The sequence below is a fragment of the Cygnus olor genome, chromosome 10, assembly GCF_009769625.2.
Source record: "Cygnus olor isolate bCygOlo1 chromosome 10, bCygOlo1.pri.v2, whole genome shotgun sequence".
NCBI classification, from domain to species: Eukaryota; Metazoa; Chordata; class Aves; order Anseriformes; family Anatidae; genus Cygnus; species Cygnus olor.
In genome coordinates, this window is record NC_049178.1 from 10,227,331 (window position 1) to 10,252,242 (window position 24,912).

A 24,912-nucleotide genomic window follows, 5' to 3' on the forward strand; every position below is an offset into this window, starting at 1 on the left:
CTTTGCCAAGGGGCTTTTTGACTCCAGATGCAAACTCACAACGTGTAGGAAATCCCCTTCTGATACTTGGCAATCTCACACCAACTCAGAGGATTATTTTTGTGACTCATATTAAGATATTAAAGAAAGGCCAAGCCCTGGATCACATTAGGGAAACATTTAAAGTCTGTTGTCCCACAGGGCTCGCAGGCTACAGCCCTGCTCCGTGGCAGACAACATCTGATCCTCGCTTTTATCTGCTTCAGATGTTTGGGAGTGAAGTGTCAGCTCCCCCTTCCTCAGTCGTGTGTTAAACCACTAACATTTTCCTCTCTCCATCTCTCTCTGCCCAGGTCAGTTCAGGGTGAGCCACTGTGCCTTGGCTGCCTGTGGCACTCCGCTCTGGCTTCATTTAATTCTTTTTGATAATTTTTAGGGGAAGATTTGAACTCAGCTTAAAACCCACTGGTGTTAAACCTCACCTAGCAGAGCAACATCAATCTGCTCACTAGGCCAGCAAGACAAACCATCCAAATGAGTGGCTGGTTAGTTCTGCCAGGAGGCACAGTGGGGCTCGGGGCAGTGCCCACGGGCCGAGAACAAAGGGTTTTGGAGCCTTTAAACATTTTCCAGCCTCCCCTGCTGGATCTCAGACAAAACACATCTTTTGCTAAAAACCAGAGCCCACCCTCACCTCCCCGCCTTTCTACTCAGGCGCTCCTTTAGCCGCCTTACCCCGGCGGGGGTCCTCAAGCTCTGCTGGGCGCCGCCATCACGCACCTCCTCCCCCCCGCTCTGGCCGCCGCCATCTTGTGCCCTCCCCGTACAGCGCGGGCGCCGCCATCTTGTGCCCTCCCCGCGCCGTGTGGCGGCCATGGCGGGGCTGCTGTGCCGCCTGCTGCTCTGCTTGGCGGCCGGCGCCGCCGCCGCCGACCTGCAGCTGGACGAGGCGCGGCGCACCCTGGACCTCAGCACCCACCTGGCCAAGGTCTCAGCCGAGCTCAGCCTGGCCAACGCGGCCGGCACCGCCGCCTCCACCTTCCTGCTGGCGCTGGAGCCCGGCCTGGAGCCCCGCCTGGCCTACCTGGGCGTGCAGGTGGGCGGCGGGCGCGGGGCGGGGACGGCCGGGGATACCGGGGGTCTCAGGGGGACTGTGGGGGCTCCCCGGGGCCGCAGGGCCACGTCGGCACGGCACGGCGCCGCCCGCAAAGGACACGTCGGCACTGCCGCCCCTGCGTCCTGAAACTGTAGGGTTTGTGGGGTTAGGGGGGACAAGAGGGGCTGGGGGATTAGGCGGGGGGCTACCGAGGGGTGAGGGAGCCGTGAGAGGCTGATTTCTGTCGTACCGGACAGTGCTCACCCCAGCGAGTGCCCACGGAGCGCCCCGCCCCGTGCAGCCCCTTCCCTGAGGGGCTTCAATACAAGCGTTCTTATAATCCCACAAGCGGCTGCACCGATCGCCTCTTGGCTTGCTGGCCACATCAGGTTCCCACGGCCTTCTCAGTCCTCAGTCCCTATAAAAAGCACACAAGAGAAGTAGAGAAAGCAGTTAACCAAGATGCTTGTTTGCACAAATTACAGTGACCGTGCTGGTTTGGGGACCAAGGGATGTGACAGGTTTATAAGATGCCAGCATCAGTTCTGGCAGTCTCACCACATTGTACTAATGAAAGTAGTTATGAAGGCACTATATAAAAAATTAAAAAGTATCTATTTATCGTGCAAACTCACTTGCACTTGTAGCAGCTTGTACTTTCTGTGGGGGTATCCCCTTAAAAAGCATAAAGGAGCTATATGGGGGTTATCCTGGTCATGTTGACTCTTTTAAACAGCAGTACACTGATAGATCTGTTTTGGAACAGGTAAAGGGTGAGGAAGAAGAGGAGAACACCTTGGAAGTGAGAGAGACTAAAGTTAAGGGCAAAAGGTGAGTGTCACCCCCTGAGGTCAGTACCTGGAGTTACGCATCTGTGTTGCACCACCTTCCTCAGGGTGGGGTAGAAGTATTCTGTAGTCCTGCATACCTGGAGATCCTTAGAGTCTCTTGTTTCTGAAAAGATCAGCCTGTACTCAGGCTGCACCCAAGGGTGCTTCAAAGCCAGGGAGCACACTTCACACAAGCAGCCATGCCCAGTTCCTGCAGCCCAAAAGGCCCTAGTAGTCGTCATTCCCCTCCCTCTGATGCTCTTTCTTTAGGAAGAAATGTACATGGCTTTAGCTGTATACACTGAGCCAAACACAAGCAGTATGTACCTGCTTCCCACAGCCACCCAAGGCTGCTAAGTGAGAGGAAAGCCCTACAAACAAGGGCCAAAATGTCTCTCATAAATGCAGCTCAGCTGCCTTCAAGGGGGTTCAGCTGTGCTCAATCTCTTGTCCTCTCTGCCTTAAGTAATGTCCTGTTCCTTCATTAAGGGACATCAGGTGAGAGAAGCATTATAGCTACAGTCATGCTCTTCCTTATTGCTACCATCTGGGGCCTCAAATGATTAGCAGTGACGATGACAGAGAAAGTGCTCTTTGGCTGTGTCCCCAAAGCACTGCTTTTAGTCTGTGATATCAGGGAGTTCCAGTGTGCTGAATGCTGTGCCCAGCATGGGCCTGGTCCCTGCTGTAGGAGCAGAGGATGCTGGCTTTTGCCTGGGGCTCTGCTCTGCCAAGCTTCGGATATTGTGCACATGTTGTAAGACTGGGCAGGCATGTATTTATGAGCCATGATTGCTGAGAAGTAAGAGGTCCTTTCAAAGTGGCTTGGAAGCATGGTGCTGCTGAATTTTAAGGAGTTAATGTAACGGCGGAGTTGCCTTGCTCAGATAGGCCAGGCTTCTTCATGTGATCGTGCTTGTGGGCCACCAGGCATGACTTGGAAGTCCATTCTCTGCCTGCATCACCTTGGTCCATCTCGTGCATTCTTACTGGCTTTCTGTAGTACCTCAGTCCAAAACCATGCTTATTTTCAGGCTGTACCTTAATTTCAGCTCCTGTGGGCAAAAAACTGAGAATAAACAGATCTTGTGGGAACTTGTGCTTAAGATGTTTATGATTTGTCTTCTGAACATTTGCACATGCTTCCTCTGATTCTGATTGTTCTTGTCGTCTGAAGAAGAATGGAAAAACCCTGCTGAAACATGCTTTATAAATGCAGAAGTAGGGAGGGAAGCATGTCACCATTCCATTTCCAAAATGGGACCCAGGTGTCTTTGTGAAGCAAAGGCTGTAATTGTGCCTGAACACAGTTCACCCTGTGTTGCCTCTTGTCCTGTTTCCTCAATCCAGAATAAACACACCCTCTTTGATAAGACATCTGTAGGCCTCTCAGGAGCAAATACAACAGTGGCTGCTATCGCACACCGTATACACGATACAGAATCCCAGAAGAGTTCCCATCCACAGGGGATTTTGCAGGGGTTGAATCTGATTGTGCTCTCGGGGAGATCTCACATGACTTACCTGTTCTCTCTTCTAGTGGAAAATTCTTCTCTGTGAAGCTGCCATCTCCTTTGGCACCAGGAGCCAAGGTCCGTGTATCTGTTGAAATGGTTTTCACACATGTCCTGCAGCCCTACCCCACCCACATTACCCAAAGTGAGAAGCAGTTTGTGGTCTTTGAAGGAAATCACTATTTCTACTCGCCATACTTCACCAAGACCCAAACAACCCGGGTCAAACTGGCCTCCAGGAATGTGGAAAGTTACACCAAGCTGGGCAACCCTTCCCGCACAGAAGACATGATTGAGTATGGCCCCTTCAAGGACATCCCTCCATACAGCCAGGTAAACGTCCGCACAGAGAGGTCACGGCTCTGCAGTGAGCATCATGCAAACATCGCACCTGAATCTCAGAGGCTGGAGAATGGAAGGCTTTGCTGTAAGAATTGCAGATAAGTCTGGGTCAGCCCATTTTGAGACTGGGAATATGCTCCCGGACAAGGTGCTTCAAATACTGACATGATTACTGACCACTCCCTGGCGTCCACAGAACAAACCAAGGTGGTTTGTGCGTGGTTCTCCCAGAGGTGTATTTGCAGTGGGGGAAGGTGGGCATTTCTATCTCCCCTCACTGTTACAGCTCTGCCAGATGTGCAGGATGTGACCTGGGACCATGGTCTCTAGTGTCCTATGTGAATTGGGCTGGGGTGGCTCAAGGCTTCCCACGCAGACTTCTCCACAGAGTTTGTCAAAGAAGTTTCTCTTGGGGACGTGGAGACCCATAGTTGGGAGGGGAGGTTGCTCCTTACTTTGGGGCTAATAAGTTACCTTTTCTCTCCTTGTTAGGACACTCTGAAGGTGCACTATGAAAACAACAGTCCATTCCTGACCATCACCAGCATGACCCGAGTCATCGAGGTGTCTCACTGGGGGAACATTGCGGTTGAAGAGACAGTTGATTTAAAGCACACAGGAGCAGTGCTGAAAGGGCCCTTCTCCAGATACGACTACCAGAGACAGCCAGACAGTGGGATCTCTTCTGTTAAGTCTTTTAAGGTTGGCATTTTACATTACTTGTTTTTACCATGGCTTCCCCCTTTCTTAAAGATTAAAAAAAAAAGAATACAGTTGTCCTCTTCTACCATACCCAAGTAGTAAAGGAATATTAAAGCTCTAGTTGTTTTCAGAGAAGGATCACACCAAAAAGCCAAAAGTGGCTTTTGGAGGTAGAAATAGGAAGTTATATGCCTTACTGCATCTGATGACCAAAGAAACTACCTATACCAGGGCATGTATTGTTTTTCCGTGCTGTCACCTCTCTAGTCTCAGGGACTCTTTAAACCCCTCGATCTGCATTGACAGCTCTGCTTTCCTGTTTCCACTGTACAAGGGCCCTTCATCCTTTCCTTACCCTCACATTTTCAGGGTTGCCTTTTCTATCATATCATGTTGAACAGTAATGGTTGGAAACTCACCCATTCATTCCTTGCCCACAAAGCACTCCACACGACTTAAAGCTGTGGCTGTACTAGCCAGATATGAAAAGCATTTGTGTCTTCATCTGAACCAAAACCTTCCTCGCCGCTTGAGGCCTCCAGGATTGATTGTTGTAATTCTCTAAGGTGGTGCAGCCAAACAGAAATCTCATTTTGCTGAGTGTAAAGCCAGCAAGCTCAGTGATCTAGGAGCAGTGGGCTGGAGTGAAAGGAGAATTGCTGTCCTGGTGGGCGAGATGAAATCCCCTGCTGTCTGGTATATTTGAAACTGGGCTGGAGAAAGTGCTGATTTTCCACATTCACTTAGAAGCCAGGTGATTTTAGTACTGGCAGTCAATTCCGTGGCCAATCACTTTTAATAGCACAATTTTACACCACTCAGTGAAACTGAATGGCCATTTTGTTGTCTCATGTGGCAGCACTGTTTTCTTGATGCTTAACAGCTGTTACTGGTTTTTGCCAGTTCCATTGGAAGTAACTCCTAGTCAGTGCACTGACTATTGCTTCTTTCCACACAGACCATTCTCCCGGCTGCTGCTCAGGACGTCTATTACAGAGACGAGATCGGAAACATCTCCACCAGCCACCTCCTTGTCCTGGATGACTCTGTAGAGATGGAAATCCGTCCCCGCTTCCCGCTTTTTGGGGGATGGAAAACCCACTACATCATTGGCTATAACCTGCCAAGCTACGAATACCTCTACAATCTCGGTGGGTGTTGCAGGAGAAGGGAGTAAGAAACCTTTTTCTCTGTGTTTAAAGGTGGTTGCTGTACAGTAAAGTATTCAGAGCCATGGTACACTGCACCTTAGCAACAAGAGTTGCTAGGAGTTATTTCTAGAATATGGAAATCCATCCCCCTTTTTTGTGCTTCTTTCAGGTTCTTGGAGACATCTGGTTAAAATACAGTTTGAATGAACTAGTGCCCCCTGCTGCACGACGTATCCATCCAAATTCCGCTTTTGCTTGTGTTAGGAGCTGAGCTTCAAGATTGCCCTTGTTCTTCGAGGAATTGTAACCACCTTCTGGTCTTCATTCTCCTAGGTGATCAGTATGCTCTGAAAATGAGGTTTGTCGACCATGTATTCGATGAGCAAGTTACGGACTCTCTGACTGTCAAGATCGTCCTGCCAGAAGGTGCCAAGTAAGTGTCATTACTGCTGCCTTGTTACCGCAGAAGATGCTGTGTTGGTGGCAATTCTCCTGCCTGCTCTAGTGGCCTGCGGACAGCGAAACAACATCATGACTATGCATGTAGAGGAGACCTTGGAACGCAGCTTTCCTTCCTTTTAGAGTGTTGTTTAAACCGCATAATTGACCTTGTGCTAGAGGCCACAGTTGGCCAGCCAAGTGCTAGGTTACATCATCTCAGAAAGTGTAGAATCATACAGGACTGTCTGGCTTTATCCACAGGAATATCCATGTGGACAGCCCCTACGAGATCAATCGTGCTTCAGACGAGCTTCACTACACATACCTGGACACTTTTGGACGCCCTGTTATAGTGGCACACAAGAGCAACCTGGTAGAGCAGCACATCCAAGACATAGTGGTGAGTGTGGCCTCTCCGCATGGTTAGCGTGACCAGTTGGGCCTCTTCTGTATTCATCATGATGGTCAAAACATCCATGTTGGGTGTCAGAACTAAAAGCCTCCTGAACCGTGCAGCCAGTTCTGCTGCTGCCTGAGGATTTCTCCCCTGTAGTAACGTGGATCACTGCTCAATGTTCTGAACTTCTCTCCTAGGTTCATTACACCTTCAATAAGATACTGATGCTGCAGGAACCTCTGTTGGTGGTTGGAGCCTTTTACATTTTGTTCTTCACTGTGATTGTCTACGTGAGGCTGGATTTCTCCATCACTAAGGTACTGTATGAGGAAGAACCCTTTAGGAATGTTAATAGGTTTCTCAGCTGCTGGTTGGAGATTTTTCATGCCAATAACTCTCCCTGAATATTTCTGCAGATTGGGTACTCTGCTAGACGTTTAAATGGAGCCCAGTTTTTATGCTACCTGTGCGCTGATACTCATGCAGGACTTGAATTGGTATACTATGGCTAATCGGAGTTTTGCCCTTCAGATAAAAACAAATTTATCTCTGATAAACAGGGACATCTGCAATTCTCTTTCTGCAATGTTTTTTTTACTTACCTTTTGTCAAGCTATTTGTTGGGCCAGGATGAATTCTGAAAGGTGCTTGCCTTAGTCAGTCCTTGTACCATTCGCCTAATCGCTGTCAGTCGACTTAATTGCAAAGGGTGCACTTCCTGTAATAGTTGTGTGGCCGATTGCAGGCATGGCCTGATGTGGATCCAAGATAAGACCGCTTTGATCTCCTCTTCTGTCCTCTTCCAGGATCCAGCTGCTGAAGCTAGGATGAAGGTTGCCTGCATCACAGAGCAAGTGCTTACTCTGGTGAACAAGAGACTTGGGCTGTACCGTCATTTTGATGAAGCAGTGAATAAATACAAGCAGTCACGAGACATCTCCACCCTGAACAGTGGTAAGAAGTCTTTGGAGACTGAGCACAAGGCCTTGACTAATGAAATAGCTGCTCTGCAATCTAAACTGAAGACAGAAGGCTCTGACTTATGTGATAAAGTAAGATTTTATTATTCTTTTTAAGTTCTCCTGCTTTTGGCTGTTAAATATTCTAGGCAACTTAATTTAAGGTTTAATTTCTGCAGCTTGTATCCTTGCCCTTCCCCCTCAGTACCTTATTCCCTGCCAGAGGGTGTGAAGATCAGCTGTTTCTTAAACAGCCCCTAAAACCTGCTGCATGGGTACAGGTTAATGCTTTTGTAACAAAGCCCTGATGCTTGTTACTGAGCTCATGGCAGTGACACTTGGGCAAAAATAGAAACTATCAACACATTATCAGTTCTGACTCTACTACTCACACCAGCCAAACCAAAATCTTCTCCCTAATCTCTTATTTTCTTGTATGTGTGAATTTGGTGCTGACAGATTTTTAGTAACACGATGCTCCTCGGGGTATTTTGTTGCACCATGTTGAAAGCTGTGACAGAGTGAGCACGCCCACTGTCCTTTCCTCCATCCACCCTATTTCAACACTTACCTGGAACATCCACCTAACCCCAAGCATGGGGCATTTTAATCTCTTAAGGTCCATTCAACCAACAGACACCTATCTTAATCTGTTATCTCAAGGAGTAGCTCTGTCTTTAATAGCGCTGCTTCTCACACACCATTAACATTAACTGCAGGGGCACATCTTCCAGCTGTCATAGTTGTGATTTAGCTTAAAGCCTTTAAAATCCATCATTAAGCACTCTTTAACAGTCATCGCATCTGTTTCCTGCCAGTATGGCTCCTGGGTCCTCAGAGCCTCTTTATCTGCACTGCTTAATTATCCATTCATGAGCTGTTCCTCATAACATGATGGCAGAAAGAGGCAGCAGCTCAGGAGGCAATATTCAGGGACTGGAGACATTTCCATTTAGCACTGACTTCATCTTTTGCTCTAGCTCAGTCATCTCTTCTATTTCAGCTTCACTTAAGGATGCGTGTTTTTTTTGTTGTTGTTGTTTTTTTTCTCCTCTCATATTCCTTTCCTTTCTCACTCCTGTAAGGTAAGTGAGATTCAGAAGCTGGATGGCCAAGTCAAGGAGCTTGTTCTCAAGTCCTCAGTTGAAGCCGAGCGGCTGGTAGCTGGCAAGCTCAAGAAGGACACCTACATTGAGAACGAGAAGATGCATTCCAACAAGCGCCAGGATCTGGTCACCAAAATTGACAACATCCTTGACGCACTGTAACGCTCCGGTTTAGCGGTCAGGTGTAGGGGAGAAGTGTGAAGGGAGATGAGAAGCCTGGGACTGGATACACTTTGAGCCAAAATTCCATCCCAGCAAAATTAGGGAAAAAAGTTGACGTGAAAAATACCTGCGAGTATGTTTTATTTTTAGATTTTGTTCTCTAGAGGCTATCTGCTCAGCAACATCTGCTGTGCAAGGGACCACACTGTCATGCTGTTTGGCTGGGTAACAGGGTTTCTTGACCAGAGGTGAGACTCGGCCTGGTTATAAAATAGTCTCCTGCTTTCCGTTTCCCCTGTACAGATGTGCCCTGACTAAACGCACACAAACAGCTAGTCTGAGCACAGACACGCTCATGGCAAATCCAAATATTGCATCTCCAGGAAGAATTAAAGACACCTTTGTTCTACTTTGAAATAAAACCGCCACTGCCTTGCCTTTTTATGTTGGGCTCGGGGTGGAGGGGGAGGCTGAGGGGCTGGTGCAGAGGAGCTGGGTGTCCCTGCCCCTCTGCAGTCTTTTGCTTATTTAGAAGGAATTCTGTAGGATTCACAAATAGCAGGACCAGCCCTTGCGCCGGTCTCATCTAGACCAACATAAGAATTCCCCCTGCGTCATCCACTAAGCACATTGCTTTTCCAGGTCCTGCACCGCCTCAATCCTATGTGAGGGGTAGGCGGTGCAGTTCTCTCAGTCCGCCCTTATCCCCAGTCCCTGCTATCAGCACAGGGGATGGAGGAAGCAGAAGACAGCATGCGAAGTACAAACTCGTCCTGCTTGACATTGTCCCTGGCAGCTGCTGCCCAAATAGCCCTGTCTTTCCTTCTAGGTAATACGGGTTCAATCAGTGGACCCTCCTGTCCTGACTTATTAACAAGGAGGGAAGTGCAGGAGACCTAAAGCAACCAGAAGTAATTAGGCTATAGCCCATTCCTGTTTCCTGGTCAGAATGCTTTTCCTCCGCAGTGAGGAGCAGGAGGATCAACCCTGTGCTTTGCTTCAGAGCCCCAGAGGTTCATCACACCCTCCCAGAAACAAGGCTCTTGCCTCTAGCTGCTGCAGCAGAACATGCTCACGCTAACTAGAAGGCAGGGCACTGCTTAGGGAAGCTTCTTAGGAGAAGCCTTGGAGGTGCAGCTGGTCCTGCGGCCATTTCAAACAGGTTCTGCCTCTCAAATCAAACATCACTGAAGCCCTTCTCCGCTCAGACCTCTGAGTGGGAGGAAGGGTTTACAACCACGTGCAGTTCCCTGATAATTTCAGTCATGTAAGAAACTTTTTCCTGTGCCTCTCTGCTTCAGTGCACAGTTAAACAGCCTCTGATCCAATCTGAGCTGGCTGCATGAACTGCAATATAGGCCTCCCCTGCTGCAATTGCATGGCTTAATTGTGTGCCAAAGTGGTTTGAAATCCCAATACAGAAAGGGCCAGAAAAGAGCAGAACGGGGTGCGTGTCCCTCCATCTTTCCTGCCCTGAGCTGTGGGGTGGAGGTGGCTTTCAAGGTGCCAATTAAACAGCACCTACCTGCTGCCCTCATTAAAAGATGTTGGGCAGGAAGAGGCCAAGGCATGGAGAAGGAGAACCCTGCGGCCTCACCACCCCTACAGTGACTGCACCCGGCCCACTTTGAAGTCCTGCTTCCTCATCCCTAATTACCTGGAGCCTCACTGCCTGCCCCAGGGCTTTCCCAGGCGGGGGCCAGCCCCAGAGCCCCAGGCACACAGGACAGGGGCACGAGGAGGGTGTTTGGCTCAGGGCTTCTCAGCCTGAGGTGGCTTTGGCATTGCTGGGAGCCTGGAAAGCATCCACAGACACTGATCAAACCTTGGGCAGCCAGATCCTTGCAGATCCTTTTTTTTTTGTTGAGGGTTTAGGACCACCACCACCACCCTCAGCCCAAGTTCTGTGGCCTCAGGGTGTTCAGGTGCAGTAGGAAAATCCTCCCTGGGCGAGCAAGTAAATCCAGATCCCACAGAACCCCTGAGGCACCCTGACCCCCCTCTGTTCCCACCCCAAGGTGGCAGTCCCATGGTGGTGGTCACAGTGATGGGGTCAAAGAGCCCCTGTGGCACCTCCAGCAGGGCTCCCAGAGCAAGGAGCATGGTGTTTCAGACCAGAGCCGGCACCTGGCCTGCTCTCAAGGTCCTCTCAAGGAAAAAGTAAATCTTCCCAGGCTGGGGCCCAAGCACCTGTCACTTGCTATCTTGGGTAAGAATTGTCCTTACACTACTCATGCTCTTCTGGGATGCTTTGCTCTTTTTGCAGTCAGTAGGAAAGCCCTTTGCTCCAGGCCACAGAGCTTCCAAAGAAGTGGAGTGCTTTACTGCAGGCCTGAGCGCAGGCACCCACCGTGCTGTCCCAGCGCCAGCTCCCCCCCATGCCCACAAACCTCACCCCACAACAGGATGGGTGAGCAGGCACCTCACCTAGATCCCCTGCCTCTCCAATCCCCCTGCAGGTGCTGTTGGGAACCTGAAAACTTGCATCCTGCCAGCCGGAGGTGGGGCTGACAAGCAGCTAAAAACCAAGTAAATCCCCATTCACCCATCATGCCAAAACACACACTGGACCTGGGGAGGTGCCAGGGACACCTGAAGCCAGATGAGACTGCCTGCTGCATCTGAGGCGAGGCAGTCAGGTCCAGGGGAAGGAGAAAAGTGAGCACACCACTGATCCCAGAGGCATCCTTAATTTCCCACTTCTCCCTTACAGGAGAGAGGCAGTGCTGCCTTTCCTGCCCCAATCCCCCTCTGCCTGGCTTCCGAGCAGCCCCCGATCTTCCTTGGGTACAGGGAGCTCATTGTGCCCATCGCATCAAAGGGGCACGGTGAGATGTTGCGCCTCCGCATCTGTCCGTCCCTCTCCCGATTTCTTGATCAACGCCACAGCTCAGCCCTCGTGCCTGCTGGGCAGCTCCAGATCCCGCTTGTTAACGGAGGCTGCGGCTGTAGAGATGCCAGCTATAAATAGGGACGAGAGCAGACAGCCCCGGAATAAAAGGCCTCGGGTCCCCAAGGAGAGCTGCCCCAATTCCAGGGGCTGAAAATAAAGCAGCCTCTGCAAGGGGAGATGCTTTTCTCCTCTCCCTGCAGCTCCGTTCTGCTGCCCTCCTCGGGCAGCTGCTGCCCCAGCACTGTGCAAACCGAGCCCATTCACTGCCCCAGCGCTGCTCACACGTAGGGGAGGGTGACGGAGGGCAGGTGGCCCGGGATGTCCCCACTCCGGGGCTTGGTGAGGGTTTGTGGGGTGTTCAGAAGACCCCAGGGAGGCAGACTCTGCCCCTACGCTCCTGCACCCCAGCCCAGGTGAACCAGACTGATGCATCCATTAATACAACACACTTTTCAGCTGGGTTATGAAATAGGACGGGACACACGCTGTGACAACCCAGGGTGAGCTGCGTCCTCCCAGGAGGTCCCCAAGCTTTGTACCTGCTCCCCTGTACCTGCAGCCTCCATGGCTGCTGGGGAACCCCCAGTAAAGAGGCACCCCGTACCCCAGAGCATGCAGCCCCACAAGAGGGGCAGCTGAGTTTTCACAACCTGTGACAACAGCCTGCAGCAGCACATACATCAGGGAACCCCTTTAACAAGCACTCAGCAGCAGAGTGACCTAGAAACTAGAGTAATTTCTGGATCCCTGCAAATTTACTCTCGAGAATACACTATAAAAGGAGGAGGAAAAAAAACACACCACCTACCAGGAGCTCAGGGGCTGGAGGAGAGTCAGAGAAACAGCAGCTGATGGCTGCAAACAGGATGATTAGGGCTGCAGCTGTTTACCTCCTCCAAATTTAAAGGTTGCAGCCCCCAACCGAAGGGTGGGGGAGGAGAAAAAGGGCTAATTTGGTTTGCAATGGCCCCATTGAACGTAGGGCTGCGGCTCGCAGGGTCCTCGCCCCCCAGTGGCTAGCCCTTGCCAAGTCCTGCTGAGAAATCAGAAACATTAAGGATGGAAAAGCCAGCCTGTTTTTTGTTTCCATGTCTGTGAATGAGCAGGGGACCTTTCAGCCCCTGTGACCCTGCAAACCCCTCCAGCACATCATGTGCCCCTCATGTGCTGCTTGTCATCACACAAATCCCTTGGCACCAGGGGGCTGGAGGGGATGTCCCTGCACTCTGCCTGTGTGACTGATCCTGGCAGGATACGTGTCCTGGCAGCTTGTCCAGCTCCTGCTGTCTTCTCCCTCATCTCAGAGACTTCAAAATCTCTCTTGTGGCTGGGTTGGACAAACCCTAAATGCATCCAAAGAGGTTTCAAAATGATTTCCCTGCTCAGACCCCAGCCACAAGCAGAGAAGCAGTCCCCTTCCAGGCGCATGTCGCAGGGTGCCCACTGAGGATGGACAGCCCAGGAAGGAGCTGATGCAGGGCAGCCCCACAGTGTCCCCACCAGCAGAGCCATCGGGGAGCTCAGTCTCTACTCCAGGTAGCTCAGGCTGTGCTTACTTTCATCTTGCAACCACTGCGTCCTTCAGCACTGCCACCTCTGCCACAGCCAATGTCACCTCTGCCACCAGAGCCCACCCAGCAGGTGTCTGGCCAGGGACAGGCTGACCTCGCTGACACCATTTCTGGCTGGTTTCGGGATCCACCTGAACTCCAGCTGCTGCTTTCCAAGGATATCCCTTATTTTTTTCCAGGCTTGTCTGCACATCAAGTGTGGGGAACCGGAGCCAGGAAGGTTCCCAGAACATCACAGCCAGCACCAGGCAGTCAAGAAGGCACTGCCACCAGGGAATCCAGGCACGAGCATTCCCTGTCTTATTTCTTTCAGCTACACTCAGGCCATCTAACCTGGGACCTGGGGGCATGGGGAATCCCAGGCAGAAGCTCTGGCTGATGGAGAAGACAACTCCCATTCTCCTGCTGCCTCTGAAAACAGACAGAGGCTGCAGCAGGGCTGGGCTGTCTCTGCTGCTCTGCACAGGAGCTTTTCTGGGCTAGGAATTTAGCTCGTGATCTTGTTCAGCACAAATTGCCTGGGTAGGCTGTGGGGAGTCGGCAGGCATCTGCCAGGGGAATTGCAGAGCAGAAGGAAAAGGAAAAGGACGGCTCGGCTGAAGGAGCACTCGAGACCCTCCAGCAGATTAGCATCTCATGGGTAATTAACGCTGAGCCCTGCTGGGACTCCCTGATTAGTTTTGCTCTTGTGCAGAGTTTGGAACCCAAAGGTTGGAAAGGCTGAAATTCGCCTCCACAGGAAAGGGAACAACATGAAGAGAGAAGGAAAAAGGAGTACGTAGGAGAAGGAAAAGGAAACCACACAAATGCAAGATTTGCCAGCGAAAGCGAGCAGCCATGATTTCGGGTCTCTGGCTCAGCACGGCTGCCTGTGCTGCCCACTGGTCACTGCTGTCCCCACTGTCCCCAGTGCCACCATTCACACTGTCTACTGCTCTGCTGTAGGACAGCTGGCACTTCTGCACCTCTGGGTCCCCAAGGACATCTTCTCCCGGGTGCTCTCTGCTCTCCCACGGTGGAAACCATGCTTGTGCCAGTGCTGTGGGCCCCCCAGCCCCACGGTGGCTCTGACAGCCCCCTGCACAGCTCCGCAGACAGACGGATTTTCCTGCACTGTCACTGCTGCCTTCCCACCACCAGCTCCCAGTCTGCCCAGTACAGTGGATGCCCAACACCATCAGGCGGCCCCAGAGCAGCAGCCATGAGGGCAGTGCAGATACTTTGGGGCACCCCGTCCTGTCTGGGTGCTGCTGGGTGCTACATGGGGACAGGCAGGTGCATGGCGCTCCTGCTCCCTTGTCATCGCAGGCTGGGCCACGTCCCTCTGGAGGGTGATGGCTGATGAATGATGGTATCACGATGGAGGACGATCTCCTGGTGGATGACAGAGTCCTGGTGGAGGATGATGTTCTGGAGGTGGCAGCAGCCAGAGGCCACATCCAGACCAGACAGCCCCACCAGGAGGGAAGGCAGAAGGCCCCATGGCACTGCTGGGACCCATGGGGCCTGCAGCACCGCCATGACACCACGCGGCCACCGCCGCCACTAGAGGCCGACAGCACCCGGGGAGGCCATGCCGCCATTGCAGCCGCCCCGTCCTGCCACCACGCTGCCCACCGCCGCCACGCCGCTTGGGGGACCCATCGCCACGCCGCCATGCGGGCCGGCCCCGCCGACGGATGGCAGCTGGCATCTTCCTTTCTTCTATTTATTATTATTTTTTTAATTTTATTTTTTCTTTCCCCTCTTGCTCCTCCTTGCCCAATTTGTCTTCGAGGCTGACACGAGAGAAAACCCCAAATGACAGCGCCTGCCCGGCACAGTTTTACCACAGTATCCTGAAAAAGGCATCTGGCGAGCTGATAGTGCAGGGGGGCTCCGGGCGGGAGCCCCGGCCGGAAGCACGGGCCCGGCAGCGGTTGCGGGGCCGATGCTTCAGCGCGGGCAGCAAACAGGAAACTTCCCCGGCCCCGGGGAGCTCCTTCGGGGCTGCTCGGCTCTCCAGGCCTGCTGGAGGCTGCCCACCCCACCAGGGACACCGCAGACCCCCTGCCGGCCCTGGCCCCCCGGGCTGGCCCCGCTGCCATCTTGTGCCAGGCCCTGAGTCGTGCCTTGGAGGTGCTGCCTCCTCCTGAGGGCACGTGGAGGCTGTGGAGCTCAGCCGGGATGGCACGGGCCTTGCCTGCCATCGTGGGACAAACCCATCTTCGATGGCTCCAACTGAGAAACATCCCCAGCAAATGCTGTTCGTGTGGCCCCGCACGGTGCCTGTCCCATCTCCCAACATTCCCCAAAAGCCACCGCTGCTCCAGGGGCTCTGCAGCATGTGGGAAGTGTCCTCGTGGGGACACGGGGGCTGTGTGTGTTGGTGGCCTGTGCAGCAGAGCCGCGGGTGCAGAGCATTGCCTGGCCAGCAGGGATGCGGCTGTGCTATGCACGTGCAGCCGCGGGCTGCAGAACGCCGCCCCGAGCTAGGAGCAGCCTCAGAGAGATGTTCAGTGTCGTGTGGGACATTTAAAAGAGGAGAGCCCCTGCTAACGCCTCCCAGAGCACTGGGGAAGGCAGCAGAGGAGCAGTGAGCACACAGGGAGAGCAGGAGCCACACCACACGTCCTCACTGAGAGAGGAAGCCGTCAGTCTGGGCATGGGGCCCTGGCACTTCTTGCCCTCTGGCTCTGAACTGGTCCAGACTGGAGGGGTCCAGGTCCTGCGAGGCTTGGAGCCACAACCAGAGACCTTGGCACCCCAAATATGTTGCCAGGGTGAAAGTCTCCTGGTCACTGCTCACAGAGCAGCCTCATGGTGGCAGCAGTTTGGAGCTGGGGGGGGAAGGTGATGCTCAGCATCTCTTTGGTAAAGTCAGCATGTTTTTTTTTTTTTTTTTTTTTTTTTTTTTTTTTTTTTTCATAAACTTTGGAACATTTGGGAGATCTTACAAGCTGGGGGCATCCAGAGGGGCCTGAGGAGAAGGATTTAGAGGGGAGGTGCTGAAAGACCAAATCCACATGGTTTGGGTTAGCAGCAGGGACAAGGGGCAAGCATTGCCTCAGGAGGGCAGAGCACAAGCAGCCATCAGCTCCGTCCCTGGGAGGCAGGAGCACAGGGAGGGGAGGAGGAGGAGGAGGAGGTCCCGTGTGCAGCCACACTGACTTGCCCACTCCCTGCCGTCCCTCCTCGCCCTGTCCCTGCCGTTTCCTGCACCCGCAGTGCCCCCTGCCTTCGCTGGCACAGGCCAGGCTGTGCCCCAGGCCAGCCCTGCCACAATGCTGCTGTGGCCTCAGCCCTGTGATGTCCCTGTGCCGGAGGAGCGGAGAGGACAGGAGCTTGTGGTGCCTTCAGGATACCGGGCCCCCGTCCCACCGAGCAGCTTTACAAACAGGCAACAAAACTACCGGAGGGCAACACCAAAATTCTCTTCCTTGCTTTTTCCTAATCATTTGCAAGCAGACTTCAGTTTCCCTTCGTTTCCCTTTATTTAATAAGCCTTTATTTCCCCTCGTTACGACAGAAAAGGAGGAGCAGTGGCTCTTCAGGGGTGCCGTCCATCCAGCAAGGCTCTGCAGCGCGCACCCCGGGAGGCTCCCCAGCTCCCCACCGAGTCCCCCCGAGGCAGGATCGAGCACCCCACAGCCCCGAGGGTGCTACTGTCCCCCGGAGGACATCTTGCCCCGCGGGGGTCCCCTGGCCCAGCCTCGGGGACGCAGTGAGGCTGGCAGCCACCAGGTGTCCCTGCAAGCCCACGCTTGTCCCCGCCGCTGGCAGGGCTGGGGCTCACCGAAGGGACGAGGGGACAAGCGGGGACACCTCCCGAAGTGGCCTCGCCCGCTCCTTGCTTGGCCAGCTCAGCACAGAGCTGAAGCCGGGGGAGGATCGGGTGGTCTTGTTGGGGGGGATGGAGAGCGGGACCCGTCGGAGGTGACCGTCACCCAGAGGGGCAGCTAGGAAAGGAGGGCTGGGGACAAAAAGCATCACTGGGGGTGATGGAACAAACGGGACCTTCAAGGGGCTCCTGTACCTGTGCATCCGGGAGCTGTGGGATCCCGGGGGAGCTGTGGTAACACCAGGGGACCGAGAGCTGCAGGAGGCGCTGAACAGGCAGGTGCTGCTGGCAAGGTCAGGGCATCTGATGGCAATAACGAGGGGGCTTTGCTACTGCAGGCAGCCATGGCAAGACACTTCCTTCAGCCAACAGCCTTCCGTAAGGCTTTGGGGATGGGAAATGGTTGGGCAGCTGCAAGGGAGCACCCAGCAAATATGGCCTGGGCAGGGACTCACAAGAGATGTGCAAGCATTGCTGATGTTGCTTAGGCCCATATGGAGGGACAAAGGTGGGGGATTTATGGACAGGGGTTGGCAAAGGCCATGCACGCACCCTTCATCCCCTTGTCCCTCCATGGAGGCCGCAGGGCGGGATGCAGAACTACACATGGAGCAACACCGGGAAGCAGCACCTGCCCCCCTCACCCCCCCAGCCCGCCCCAGTATCTGGGTGAGCGCTGTCTGCCCGGGTTTCCTCCCCTCTGACAATCAGGCATTAATCTCCCCTGCTCTGCTGTCCTGCTCACGTTCATTTTTATCACAGTTCCGTTAGTGCCAGGCTGAGCTTTCCGGGCGCTGGCGGGGCCCTGTCGCGCTCCTTGTGCCAAGCCCCGCCGTCCCCGCTGCCACCAGCCGCCCCGAGGGGCTGCCCCCCCCCCCGCCCTCACCAGTGGGAGCTGCTCACCACATCAGGATACAGAGCCGTGCCCCAATTCCGGCCGGGCTTATTTCAGCGCTCTGGTCAACCGCAAGCATGGGGGGGGCTCACAAACACGGCACGCCACCCGGCACGGGCTGGGGCCTGGCCCCGCAGCCTAACGGATGCTCCCTGGGACCACACCGGCTGCGAGATGCCCCCCCAGACTCCCCCAGCCCAGCCTGGCCTGCTTCAAGGGGTGCTAAGTGTCTCTGGTTCTCAGCCTGGCTTGCAGCACTGCAGGTCGTGCACTACCAGATGTGGGCAGGGCAGAGGCCTCAGGCCGGCTCTGCGGTGTCATTCTGCCTTCTGCCAGCAGCTTGGGAGCACCCAAGCACAGCACAGGCCTGCCACGCTGGGCCCAGCCACATGCAGGATGGCGCTAAGCCCATGGGTGACCCATGGTGGAGGAGCTGGGTGCTGGCACGTGCTCATGTTCCCCTCCACTTCACGCGTTATCACAAGCCATGAGTTATCACAGAGGAACGAGGCCGGCGCTGCATGCTGCCAGACGAAGCTGTGGTTTCAGCAAAGAGCTGGGCAATCCCTGCAACTCGCTGCGGGGCCTCCCTGCGCCTCACCAAACGCCCCTGGCTCTGCCTGGCCGACCTCACAGCTCTGCTCGGGTACACCTATTCACTTCGATTTGGCTCTCAGTGATCCAGGCTTCAGCAAAAATCAGAAGCAGGAGTGTGGCTGCTGCAGTGACAGAAGGGAGACAAGAAGGCCTCTCCTCCCTCCTTCCCCTTTAACTCTTTACAGAAAGAACTGGCTCCAAACCAGCTCCGGGCACCCCCGGCACTGTTTCTGTGCAGGGACAGGTGGCAGGGCAGGGGGCACATCCTCACCCCGCTGCTGCTAGGGACCAGCAGGACAGCCACAGGCAGTGCCACCACCCTTCTGTGCCAGGACACCGAGACCAGGCACAGCACTTTGAGACAAATCCTGTGCTCAGAGCATCGCCTCGCGCCCTGGGGGAGCTGCACCTGGAGCCAGGGCCGCATCCAGCTTGCTGTCCCCTGACCCAGCACCCACAAAGGACATGTTTTTGGGAAGGAGGTGCCACCCAGCGGCTGGCTGCCTGATTCCCCGCGTGACCACACCGTGTACGGCTGCATCGGAGTGTCCGACAGCCCCACAGAGGTGGTGCAGGTCTCCAGGGACAGGGGGAAGACTGGGGAGCAGCGACATGTCAAGGCAGGGGCTTTGGGTGTTAGCTTCTAATTGCTTCCATCTGAAAAAAAAAAAAAATATTAAAATAACTCAATGTATATATCACCTTTTTACCTGCACACACTTTTTCACAGGCACTGCTGATGCCTGGGCATAAGTTCCATCCCATCCCATCATCTCCAAAGCTCCACGAAGGCAGGGATGGCCTGGGGCGGCACAGAGCTGCCCCAGGGAAGAGCTGGCTGCTGCAGGACATGTCCCATGGCACAACGAGCTCCCCCTGCCCTCCAGGCTACTGTCACAGTCCCCCAGATTCAACAGGACATTTAGGTCCTCTTCGGCCAAATATCATTTGTAAAATCCATAACGTGAGAAGCAAAAGCCTGCCCTGGGCTGCTGCTGGCCTGCAACAGATGCACCTTAGTGCTCTGTGAACAGGCACTGCCTGCGGGCAAGGGCTCGGTCCCATTTAAAGCTGGGGACACACAGGGACTTGGGGTGGCTGCCTGGAGCAGAGGGACATCTGTATCTCTCCCACCATCCCCTCTCCCCGTGCCCCAGAGGGGTCTGCACCCCTGAGCCTGCCCGCACACCAGTGGGGATGCACGGGGAGGGGTTTGCTGGCAGACACAGAGCTGTGAAGCAGCAGCACCTGCCCCAAACACATCCCACGTATGGCAGGAGGCAGAAGCTGCTGAGAGATGTGCCTTTCATCTGTCATCGGCGCAGCTTCTCCTCCTCAAGGTCTTATTGTGCCCCTTGGAGCGCGTTGGGAAGCTCTGCCAGACTAATCCTGCCCAGTACCCACCCCCTCTGGACCTGGGAAAACAATGTGAGCCCTTAACTTCCTAATCCTGGGAGCTCCCGGGCTTTGCTTTGATAGCAGCCCTGCCTCAGCCCATCTGCGGGGCAGGGCTGGAAGCTTCTGTCCTCGTGTCCTGACAGCTCCAGGAGGCATCTCTCACCGCTGCGAGCCCACGGAGGGGCTGGCACAGCCTGCTGGAGGGGCTGCGGAGCCCTTTGCCTCCCCCTGGCCCAACAAAACCCTGCCAAAGGGGCAGGACCTACCCCTCACATCCCCTGGGGCTCCAGAGGCTGTGACTTGGGGGCTCATGAGGGTTCCTCTGACCCTACAAAGTGCCGATCTGCACAGCCCAGCCACTCACTCACCCTCTCCTGCCCACATGGCCCCCAAGGGACACGAAGAGCGGGTCCCAAGCTGCCCACCCAGCCCAGCACCATCCCGCAGAGTGGCCAGGGCAGGACGGGGCTCGTGGGGCTTGGATGGGCGAGGGCCAGGCTGCCGGGGAGCGGCGGGGTGGAACACAAACAGGAAAGCTGGCGGGGACCCAGCCCTTCCCAGCTGGGACAGGAAAGAGACACGCTGTCCCCTGCTCGGGGCCCGAGCTGCAAGGGGGGGGACGATGCTTGAGCTCCGAGCGGAGCCCACCCCAGGGTGCCCACCCTGACCGGCTCCCCCGGGACCACCCCATCCCTTCGTGCCCTCGCTGCCCACCCCAGGACAGGGGCTGTGGACACCCCAGAGCCTGCCAGGCTGGGGGGGACCCAGCGGGCACCCGCCGCCTGCCCAGCCCAGGGGGCTCCCCAGCAGACCCCGAGCTGCCGCACAGCGCTGCGCCGCAGGAGGGCACCATCGGCCAAGCTTTCCCCTTGCTGGAGCCCACCGAGACACGGAGGGGGGTGAAGCTCTGCTGAGAGCACACCCGAAGCCCTCACACCCCATCCCACAGGACCCCAGCCCCACCGAGGGACCGGCCAAGGGAAGGCAGCGTGGCGGTGGTGAAGGGGCTTTCTGCCTGAAAAGGGGGAAAAGCAGCCGTAAACCCGCAGCAGTTCCTAGCTGGGATTGGAGACAGGTCTCGGAGAGACTCCACTGAAGGGACGCTGCGTGTTTCCCATGAATGGGGAGATGGAGTGGAATTTTTCCAAAAAATGCTCCAAGCATTTCACCCAAGCCCTTCCAGCCCCTGCTCACACTGCCTGCACCGATTTCTCCTACAGTGGTTTAAAACAGCCTGGCCAAGCTGCGTCCCAGCAAACCCCAGTTGTCTGCCTCACCTTGAACATCGCATGGACAGGAGGAGAAGCAGCCTCCTGGCCTCCCCCATCCCCTTTGGTCCATCCTCAGTTGCGGTGGCCGAGCCCAGGCCCCACTCCTGTCACTGCGCCGCTTGCCTTCATTCCGAGCGCCTTGCCACTACCTGCCCGCGACGTGCCTCTGTCACTGCCATCGTCCCCGGGCTGTCAGTGCCCTGGCCTCCCCGCAGGTGTGAAGGAAGACAGGACAGCCCTTTGTGTGTGAGCCCTTCCCGGCACTGGGCTCTCGGCAGCGCTGGCACGACTCCCCAGCTTTTCAACACCTCCCATCACGCCCGCCACAAAGGGCAGCCCTGTCCCGGGGAGCCCCGTGGGGCTCACAGGCAAGCGGGCACAGAGAGCTGCTCACCTCCCCAGGGAGCAGGCACGGGGATGTACAGCCAGGAAAGGGGTTATTGGGTGCGCCCTGCTCCTTCTCTTTGCAGTTTTGACCTCCTTTCACTGGGAAATTCCTCTGGGATGCAGCAGGTGGGACAGCGGGGCGTTTGCTGGTATGCCCCGTGGGGTGTTTGCCTGCAGGAGGCTGGGGCTAGCTCACAACGCTGAGGGAAAACAGGTTACGGCCAAAGTATTCGCAGCTCTTCCTGTAACAACAACAAATGTGCTCGCAGCCCCTGACCTGGCACATGTCAGAGCCCGCGTGTTTGTACAGTGGCCTTGGGGTTTACACCTGGCTGGCGGGGCTGGGCAGCGAGCCCTTCGCTCCCCGCAGCGGAGCAGCCAGCGACCGCACCGCCCTGGCCGCCTGCCCCACTCTGGGCCAGGGATCTCTGCAGGCTCGGGATATCCTGCTCGCTCTGCCCCAGCACAACAGGTGCTGCCCAGCCTCAGCAAACCCCTCGCTCCTGCCCGCAAACACGGCTCCAGCACAGGCTGCCACGCGTCCTCCTGGCCGGGACGATGGACAGGGTCACTGCTCCCTGCTGCGGCTGGTGACCGTGGATGCTTTGCCAAGGAGCTTTTCCCTCCCCTCCTGAGTCCACAGCAGCACTTGGAGGGATCTTTAAATCACAGGACTGACAGCCTAGGGGCAGAGCCTCCTGCACATGGGGTGGACGTTTTCAATTTCTGCAACCAAGAGAGCCTCGCAGTGTTACCAACGCTGTTCACAAAAGCTCAACAGCAGCACCCTGCTCCCATCCAGCAGCTTTGCCCCAGCCATTGGGAAAGGGAACTGTGGAAAAAAATACAGCACCACATCACACAGCTTTTGCACAGAGCACTGGGGACACATTCAGCCCTTCCATTTTTTGCTGGAGAACATCGCCCCAACCCGTTTCCTTGCCCCATGCTGTGCAAAGTTGGGCTGCGCTGCACATGACCATGGGCACAGCAGTGCCTGGGCAAGAAAGGACAAAGCTGGAGCACACGGCAGTAGGACAAGGTGCAGGGGGTGAAAGCTTTCTGTATTCCCCCGCCAAGCCTACCCTCTCTCCGAAAACAAACCGCACTGTTCCCTGCACACAGCTCCCTGCTGTGCTCTCCACTTTCCAGAGCCCATGCCAGCACATCCCTCCGTGCCCTCCCTCCCTGCAGAGACCACGCTGCAAGCGCTGGCCCTTCCTGCCCTCTGTCTCTCAGATCATTAACTAGCTCCACTCTCACTCTTTTTTTTCTTCTTCCCTTTTGAACATATCAGCCTAATGGAATCAAAGAGGCATTTCAGTGACTCAGGCGTTTCCCATTGCCCTATTCCAGCATCCTCTACTCTTAACGCTGAGAGCTTTTCACGTCCTATTTGGAACTGATAGGAAGCCCTTTCATTGTTTCACTACATGGATATTAACACTGATGAAGGAAATGCTCCATCTGATAACAGAACCGTTGAAAAGAGCTCCATTTCCAAACGAGCGGACTCTGAGACACTGCATGCCTGCCTCTCACACCGGCTCAGCACGCTCCCCGGGCACGGCCGGATCCGGCTCCCTGTGAGCCGCATCCACGCCAGCTGGGATCTCACCTTCTGACCTCTGGGGAACGGGCTGTTCCCTGCCACGGGCACGTGGCATTGCCCACGCTGAACCTGGAGATCAGCTTGGTGTCCTCCAGGCTGCAAGGAAGAGCTGCTGTCACTCTGAGACACCGATTTCAGGAGCCCGATGGCCAACAGCAAGGTCATCCCTTGGCTGGAAGGAATGGGCTTGGCTCAAGAAGCCAAGGAATAAAATCATCCCACCTAGGAGGAGGTTGTGCAACTTTTAAGGGATTCTCTGAAGCCTTCAACATATTAAAGCTGAGAGCTCCTCCTGTGGACAAAGCCTAACTGGAGCTCAGAAATGATAAAAAGGACCCTTGGGGGGGGGGGGGGGGGGGCGGGGAAGTCTACGAGCCAAGAGCTGTCTCCTGCCTCAGTGCAGAGCACAGCCACCAGCATCTGCATGGGGCTTCCTGGACCTACAGCAGGGTAGGTCCTACCAAGGGGCCCCCAAGAACAGCACAGACTTATGACTTCTCTTCAGGACATACCCCAAAAGCCAGGCACCCAGAGAAACACCTCTTTCCAAAGCATGTTGATCATTTGGGGACTTTCTGCTCTCCCTGATGCCTCTCCAAAGCTGGCTGGGTGCTCACTCCTGAAAGTCCTTTCCTCCTAGTGTGGCCGCCCTAATCAATTAGACACCTATAAACAGCCTCCCTGATTTCACAATGACATACAGAGAGCTTCATCCCTGACAGCCTCCTCCTTTTCCTGGGAGTGGTTTCTTTCCAGCACCCTGTGTGGGATCAAACACCCACCAACCCACCCGCCCTCCCAGCCCTCTATGATGCTTCCCACCACCTGGTGGCTTTCTGCTCCCTCCCAGCCTGCTCCCACCCCAGGGCCATGGGACCCATCTGGAGCTCAGCATTTGGATGCTCTGGATCTGCTATGAAAGGTCCCACTTGGGGCGGTGGCCACCCCTACGTGGTCCCTCCAAACTGCTCGTCCCACCCCTCCAATGTGACACAGTTGGGTGCAGCCGTACCTGAGAATGTTCCTTTTTCCATGAACGATGCTCAACATAGCTCATGTTTGCCTACAAGCCTCCTGATTGACTAGAAGAACCAAAAAGCCCCTCAGGAAGATTTGTAGGGTCACCAGCCTGGGGTACGGCCCTACAGGGACCTTGAGGGAGCCTGCAGCCAAGGCACAGCCTGGCAGCACCCACCTGGGATGAGTTGTCCCCACGCTGGTGTCACCCCCATGCACCAACGGGAGGGCTTCACATGGTCACTGCAGCAGGGCCACCACCGCTAGCTCCTTCTTCCCCTGCACAAACAAAAATAGTTCAATTGTATGCTAAAAAACAAAAGAAACATGGGACTGGAATGGGGCTATTGCGGCCGGCTGGCAGTGCCCCCAGCTTTTGCCATCATTTCCCTTCCCCAACCAATGTGCAAAACCCAAACCTAAGGAGCGCATTGGGCTTTTTGCAGGAATTCACCTTTTTTTAAACATGCTTATGTGGAGAAGGGAAAACTCAAGGCCACCCATCAGATTATTATTATTTTTCTTCAAAACTCTCCATCACCCGGCTCTTGCCTGGGCTGTCTGAGCAGCAGAGCCGCAGCAGTTAACAGATCTCTTCCCTCTCCTCCCCAGCGCTGCCCCTGGCACCACCGGAGGAAGTCTCCCAGCAGCGCGTTCCCGTAAGCTGCCCCTTTGATCAGCTGCAACTTTCAGGGATCAAACGGCTCCGAGGACGTAACTGCAAACCCCAGGGCACGCAATGACGGGCGGGGAAGCGGCGTCTCCAGCAGGA

The 24,912-nt window shown here is 55.1% G+C and overlaps 1 protein-coding gene across 1 annotated transcript; it reads left to right on the forward strand.

The window, feature by feature from the left end:
- Window positions 1-797: 797 nt before the first annotated feature.
- Window positions 798-9,096, forward strand: RPN1 (ribophorin I). Its single transcript, XM_040568826.1, has 10 exons — window positions 798-1,077; window positions 1,844-1,906; window positions 3,446-3,752; window positions 4,254-4,463; window positions 5,422-5,614; window positions 5,948-6,047; window positions 6,317-6,455; window positions 6,650-6,769; window positions 7,259-7,504; window positions 8,497-9,096. Exons 1-10 carry the CDS (start codon window positions 854-856, stop codon window positions 8,677-8,679), a joined length of 1,785 nt encoding a protein of 594 aa, XP_040424760.1. The 5' UTR covers window positions 798-853; the 3' UTR covers window positions 8,680-9,096.
- The last annotated feature ends 15,816 nt before the right edge of the window (window positions 9,097-24,912 follow it).